The 7,523-nt window shown below is 32.7% G+C and overlaps 1 protein-coding gene across 2 annotated transcripts; it reads left to right on the top strand.

The window, feature by feature from the left end:
• The first annotated feature begins 3,141 nt into the window (after positions 1-3,141).
• LOC110873776 (zinc finger CCCH domain-containing protein 18) lies at positions 3,142-7,076 on the top strand. Of its 2 annotated transcripts, none has more exons than XM_022122769.2 (9): positions 3,142-3,280; positions 3,402-3,518; positions 4,288-5,068; positions 5,163-5,336; positions 5,587-5,766; positions 5,861-5,937; positions 6,187-6,330; positions 6,421-6,511; positions 6,661-7,076. In XM_022122769.2, the coding sequence occupies exons 3-9, from the start codon at positions 4,296-4,298 to the stop codon at positions 6,731-6,733; spliced, it is 1,512 nt and encodes a 503-aa protein (XP_021978461.1). In that variant the 5' UTR covers positions 3,142-3,280; positions 3,402-3,518; positions 4,288-4,295; the 3' UTR covers positions 6,734-7,076. The 2 variants fall into 2 exon arrangements, with proteins under 2 accessions (XP_021978461.1, XP_021978460.1); XM_022122768.2 differs by having other exon boundaries at positions 3,146-3,280; positions 5,157-5,336.
• The last annotated feature ends 447 nt before the right edge of the window (positions 7,077-7,523 follow it).

The raw sequence follows: 7,523 nt of genomic DNA, 5'->3' as shown, positions 1-7,523 counted from the left end.
TGCTATTGTCTTTTCTTCTGTAGAGAATCTTGACTGGGCACGGCCCCGTGCCAGAGCTTCTGTTCTTGTTATTTTGTTGGTTTGGCTGTGTATGAGAGCTTGGCGAGTCGTGTCAATCCCCCTTCTTTGTATTTATGTTGGTTTCTGCTGTTAATTTACTTCTTTTGTGCGTTTAAGCTCTTTTGACCCTGTAAATTAAAAAGGAACAAAGAAACATGCTTTTTCCAACATTAGTACCAAAAAATGGTTGATTTTACGCCGTATTTCATATAATTTATATGTTGTATTTTACACACATCAAATACCCCAACACTTGAACCTTTGCTTGTCCTCAAGCAAAACTCTATATCGTGGCTTACACACCCAAACGGAATAGGTAGAAGAGAATGTTTTTAGGCTTATCTTTAGAGTGTCGGGAATCCAAGTTCTAAATTTATTTTGTTTTTATTTTATTTACAATCTTATTTGTTGCCGATCCACGACATAATCATTTGGAGTCTGCAAATCGAGTTCTACGGTACTTAAAGACAACACCGGGTCAAGGAATTGTTCTTTCTCATGAAGGAGCCCCTATCTTGAGTGCTTATTGTGATTTTGACTGGCTTGGGTGTCCTTACACAAGACATTCTCGAACTGGGTACTTTCTTTTACAGGTGGGACTCCTATCTCTAAGAAGACTAAGAAGCAATCGGTGGTTTCTCGTTCTTCCACTACTCAAGCATAATACCGGGCAATGACTTCCACTGTAACTCAAATCCTTTGGGTCCGTTGGTTACTTAGTGACCTGCAAGTCCATATTTCGTCACCCACACCCTTGTTTTGTAACAATCAGGTCGCTCGTCACATCGCCAATAATCTGGTTTTCCACGAGCTAAATAAACATGTTGAGATGGATTGTTTTTTTTCATGAACGAGTTGAATCACAAGAGATTGCTGCTATGTATATTAACGGCAAGTTGCAAGTGGCAAAATTATTAACTAAATGACTTGGCACGCAACAACTTCATTTCTTACTTGGCAAGATTGGCATTGCAAATTTGCATGCTCCATTTTGAGAGGGGGTATAGAATTTTACAAATATTTTACTTTTATTTGTTTATCTATTTTCCTTTTATGTAGATCTTCTCCTTAATTAGAGGAGATTACTAGGTTTATATAGTTTGTATTCTTCTTGTGCTCCATGATTATGAACATAATAAAAATCCCTATTCTTCTCCATACCATCGTGTTTTAGATATATAGTATATACACACATCGTACTATTGTTAACAACAAAAAAAGTTTCAAAGAAAACAAAAACTAAAATGACCTACCAATCACGAACTGGAGCTTGGAACGAATTAGAGTGATAATCTATGAATGGACGATGAAAATGAAAGTCTGTAACGAACGATGGAGTGATGGAAGTCTGGAACAAGTCACGAACGATGGAGTGACAAAGCAGGTTTTGAGTTTTGATCGATGGAGGTGGAATATTAAAAGTCAATAGGAGTAAACATGAAGATGGACTCATAAAAAGTAAAATCCAAACCTAAAACTAACCAGGGCCGGTACCGGTATAACGGTCCAAACCGGTATACCGGATTTTACTGGCAGTACATAGTCAATGCCGTTTTTCTTATTTACCGGGTGTTTCGTACCATATTTACATCCGGCACCGATAACATCAGTATAACCGGCGGGTATTTCCCGGTTTTAAAACATTGCTCTATAGCAATGAAACACGCAAAATTATTTCGTTTATCTACCTTATTAACTCATATGATAAAAAAATGCATAGGAATCTACCTTATTAACTCATGTAATAAAAAATGCATAGGAATGTAAAAACTGCTTTGTGATTTTTCTATTTATACTTTAATTTTTTTTCCACGTATTTATTTATCATATTTCTACATTTCCGTATTATTTACTAATAACACTGGTTAACTTTATAAATTTCAAGAGATTCTTGATTATACATTATACATAGAGGAATATAAAATAAATTCTAGAAGTTTTTTCATGTTTTTTTATAACCATAAAGGAATTATTTTGGAAATGATTTTTTGATAGAAAAATTCATATTTAAATATATAACGACTTGTACCTTGTGCAAAATGTATTGTAAATTAGAAGGTTAAATGGTCAAATTGTCTTGGCGGGAAAAGGGGCAAATGAGTTAACTGAAACCTAGCTTTTAACGAAGAGGTGGACTCTCCCTTTGATTATGCCGGTAGAACCGCTCATCATATGTTTTCTTTAGTTCCTAAACTACCCCTTATCCATCACTTTCTCATCTTTTTTTAATTCATTATTTTATTCCCTTTTTTTTTTTTTTTAATATAAACTGGTGTGGAGCCCAGAAAAAAACAAGTGGATTTGTCCCAAAATATAAAAATAAGATCATGATTAAAAGTATTTGTGTTATAAACAAAGATCATTCAATGCCAATATTAAAATATATTACTTATTATTTTATTCAACCTTGACTATTAACTTGTACTTAATTTTCACCTCTATCATATTATTACATTTTGTAAATTAATTTACAATTATTTTTTGACATATTTAAGATAGCTTAACAAGTTAACAAAATGTTTTAATGATATTAAATAATTATCATTATCATCAAATATGATTTGTGAACTTACATCTCTTATATTTATTTATTCTTATTTTTCTTTTGCATCATTCCACTTTTAACAATAGTTTAACGTCCTTGTTGAGGTTCGTTACAAATATAAACTCCGATACATAACACTTGACGTTTCATAACTACAAATATTGTCCAAAGTTAACAATTGGTAACTACTCGATGACTCTATAAATATGTATGTTAAATTAGTGCCACATCAGTATATCCGATATATGTTTTTATAATGTAGTTTACATTAATCATTTTCGTAGAGTCCATTATTTAATAATACAAAATAATAAGATGATGTGATTTAGTGGATAATCCAATTATTAACTTTGCTTTGTGGAATCTTTCTCCCTCTCTCACTTCATATAATTAATCATAATTATAATCCCAATTGGGTTTATTCAAAATTTAAAAAGAAAAAAGGAAAATAATATAAAAACAGAAAAGGGCAAAAAGGTCATTAGAGCATGCACGTCTCCCAGCTGTAGTGGGCTGTGTAGCAAAAACAAATTTGTGGGGGCATTTCAAAACACCACCACCACCACCATTTCTCACACACACTCACTTGTGTTGTGTGTGTATTTTCAAGTGAACTTCTTTTACTACTAAAAAAGAAAAGATTATGTATAAAGTGTCCCACTCATTCTTGTAATTGTAAGTGTGTGTTTTTTCACATACTCATTCAAATTCAGCATACACACACACTATAGACAAAGGACATAACATTTTGCCCTTTTGTTTTCCAATTTTGTTTTTTTTTTATTTCTTTTTGCAGATTATTAAGAAGCTCTTCAAAAAGAAAGATTTGAAAGAAGGATAATGATGAAAAATATGGTGTTCTTGTGCAGCTGATTCTGGGAAATTTTTCATTTTTTCAAGATTTTTTTCTTGGGTAAGTTTGAATCATATACCTACGTATATATGTTTTTTTATATTTACATGTATGTATGTTGTTTTGTATGATTTGTTTCATGATTTCAACATATGGGTTTGAAGAAAAATGCAATCTTGATCTGTTTTTCATGAAAATTTTAATAAATCTTGAAAAAGAAAATTACCATGAAAAAAGGGTTTCTTGATGTCAAAAAATACTGGATTTATTTGGTTTTTTTTTTTAAATAAAGAAAAAAAAAACATTTTAATTTCTCGTGGTTGTAATTGTTTTGGTGTAAAAATCAAGAACTTTTTTTCAATTCAATGTAATTTGTTATTTTATTCTACATATGCTAATTTAGGGGTTTTTTTATTGTGTGTTTATGAATAAATTTTATTAATATGATTAAAATGTGATTTGTTCTTGCATTCACTTTCCCAATTGAATAAAATACATTTTTGAATAATTTTTCATATGAGTTTTTCTGTATGTTAATGATTACAAGTTATTAATATGATTAAACTTTAATTTATTTTTGAATTCACGTCCCCAATTGAATAAAAATGAATTAAAATACATATTTGAATAATTTCTCATATGGGTTTTTTTTTCTGTATGTATTGATATGATTAAACTGTTCTTTATTCTCAAATGGATTTTTCTGTTTGTTTATGTATGTTATGAATTATAAATTATTAATGTGATTAAACTGTGATTTATTCTTAAACTTACTTCCACAATTTAATTACATTCTTGAACAATTTCCCATTTGGGTCTTTCTGTGCAGATGTCAAAATGGAAGCTTTTGAGGCTGCAAAAATTGTGTACAATAGAATACTAGAAACAGAATCAGAAACCAACACCCGAAAAGTAATCGGTTACATATACTTATCAGACCATGCTGACCGAGAAATGATTCGACTAGCTTTTGGCCCGGATAACTTAATCAAACACATGATACAAAAAGCCAAAACCGATCTCAATTTAAACCCGAAACCTGTCCCTTTGCCTCCTATCTCACCAACACTTCAACCCGGGCCCGTATTTCATTCACACACACCCTTTTCGGCCCCTTCTGCTTTGCAAATCCCACCACCAATGCCCTCACACTATCAAGATCATGATCATTTCACGGGTTTAACCGACGAGTTCGAATCGTTCAACTGTTACTCCCCGGATGGTAATTTTAGCGTTAGAGGACGAAGAGATGGAAACCCGATAAAGATTTGCCATTATTACAATAAAGGGTATTGTAAACATGGCGGTAATTGTAAATTCTTTCACGGGCAATCGATGTCTGATTATAATTCGAATGAGTTTTTTGATGATCAAGCTGCGTTTTCACCCGGTTCGCTTGAAAAACTCGAGCTTGAAATAACTGAAATTTTGAAGTCGAGAAGGGGTAATCCGATCTCGATTGCTTCGTTGCCGATGATTTATTATGAACGATACGGTAGGACTCTTCAAGCTGAAGGGTATTTGACCGAAAGTCAAAGGCATGGTAAGGCGGGTTATAGTTTAACTAAACTTCTTGCACGTTTGAAAAACAGTATTCGGCTTATCGACAGGTTTGCTTGAATCTTTATTTTGTTAATTTTATTTATTTTTTGTGGTTTATTAAATTATTGTCGTTTTGAGTAAAATTTGTGATTTAAGTTGCAGACCTCATGGGCAGCATGCAGTAGTTTTGGCGGATGATGCATCAAGGTACATGGAAAACCGCTATGATCGTAACTTTCCGAGTCCAGGCCCGATTGTTAGCGGGTCAAAGCAAATTTATTTGACTTTTCCAGCCGAAAGCACCTTCACCGAAGATGACGTTGCCAACTACTTCAGGTAGAAACTCGTAGCTAGAGGTGAAAAATGGGCGGGTCAGGCGGGTTAGGTAAGTGGGTGATCCGTCAAAACGGGCTAGTTAGGCTGACCCGAAACAATATTTTACCTAGAAATTAAATTTCATTAATAATCATTTGTGTCAAGCGAGATTACAAAAATTATATATATCAAGACTCGTATTTGACCCGTTAGAGACGAAACTGACATTGCTTTTTTTTTTTAACTTTTTTTTCATGGCTATATTTTGTAGTAACTTTGGCCCGGTTCATGATGTGAGAATTCCTTGTCAACAAAAACGGATGTTTGGATTTGTAACGTTTCAGAATTCTGAAACGGTGCAAATGGTTTTGTCAAAAGGGAACCCGCATTATGTTTGTGGGGCGCGTGTTCTTGTAAAACCGTATAGAGAAAAACTGAAACTATTTGACAGGTAACTGTTATTCCTTCAAGTGTATCACTAGTCCTACTTTAACGTTACCTATACACACGACACATAACTCTGTTTATGTTATTGTTTTATTTAGAAAATACTTTGAGAAGTTTGAGGCTCCAATGTGTTACCATTCACACCATGTGGAAATGGATCATGATCCACATGCTAGTAAGTTCTTCTTTCTATGTGACATAATTTTTGTATAATTTATTTGAAAAAAATAGATGAAATGTTCACTCAAATGTTTATATATATCTCTTACATGCTTATATTACAAGTATACAATGTTTAGTTATCCATTGGCTAAGATTAACCGGCAAAATGGGTCCCGCCATCCTAAATTGATCGGCGGTTCGACAAGAATGATGTAAGTTGATCAATCAAAAGGTTTTTTTAACTTGTAAAAGTGTTGAACAGGGTTGGAGCCATCTAGATTGTTCGGTAGACAAGTAGTAGAAGAACATGAACTAGCGGCGCAGCTAGAGATGATGCGCCTTTCGCAACTTCACTTGGCACGAGGACCTTCATACAATGAATACACATATGACTATCAAAACGAAGGTAGTGCAAACATCGATTTAAAACTTATTGACCTTTTTATTTAGTTTTCTTGTTTATTTCCCATTTTTTAATTTTGTTTTTACTTTCTAGATCATGCCCAAGATGACTCCAAGTTTCAATCTCCGAAACTTACCGCACATCTTTTAGATCAAGAAGACACTGAGTACAACGATCAAGAGTAGTAAGATTCTCTATCTTACCTTCAGTAGCAATCACTCAAAAAGTAGTGGGTGGGCCCACCCATGCACTCTTTGGGTGCGTGCTACTGGTGTCTTGCTTTTTGTTTTAAGTTAACTTTTTGAGGTAACTTTTAATGCTTTTTCTGTGTAGCGAAAGCAATCAAGGTCTGAATCTTCCGGATAGCCCATTCGCGTGCAACAAAGGCTATAACAAGCAAATGTAGTTGAAGTAGCAATAAATAGCAAAGCATTTTAAAGTGAAGTGAGAGGTAAATAATAGAGAATGGAAGGAAAAGAAAAGAAGACTAAATAGAAAGTGTAAGGAGGTTTTTTTATAGTTTTGAATTTTTGGCAGTCAAGGCAACAAGTATAGTTTTGGTTGGTTACATGAAGTCATGATCAAGAAGATTAGATGAGATTGAAATGTGTTATTATCTGATGCTAACTTCAATGGTAGATAAAGACTTTAAACACAAAAGAACTATTAATATAGTTGCGTTTAATTCCCTATTTTCTGTATTGGTATATTTAAAACTTACCTTATGTTATATCTGATTATGTTTATAATATGTAATCGTTAATTGTTTTTAATTTTTTAAGACTAAGTGTATCATACATATTGAATTCGACATAAAGTGTTATTGTACTATTGAAATCAGTTCTAGCATGTTAGATATACTAATATGAGTGTTTTTATAAAAAAAATGATTACATTAAAAGAGAATTTTTGGAAATTCTAAGAGGAAATAATAATTTATGTAGTGTTTGATATAATACAATGGTGTGTATATATTAATTTAATCAACCTTAAGTTTAGCAGTATGTTATTAAATATAATTGTTTAATCATTGGTGCATGGGGGATTAGGGAAATGAGTTTGACTCTCTTGGTTAATGAGTGTCACAGTCAAAGAGGGGTCAAAATGAATATTCCAAAGTTTTCCTCAATATTGTTTACATTGATGTTTGTGTTATTTTTTTCGAACTGCAGCTTGTTTGTGTTATTTTTAAACAT

The sequence above is a fragment of the Helianthus annuus genome, chromosome 8 (genome assembly GCF_002127325.2).
Source record: "Helianthus annuus cultivar XRQ/B chromosome 8, HanXRQr2.0-SUNRISE, whole genome shotgun sequence".
NCBI classification, from domain to species: domain Eukaryota; kingdom Viridiplantae; phylum Streptophyta; class Magnoliopsida; order Asterales; family Asteraceae; genus Helianthus; species Helianthus annuus.
This window is presented reverse-complemented; position numbering and strand designations above follow the sequence as displayed.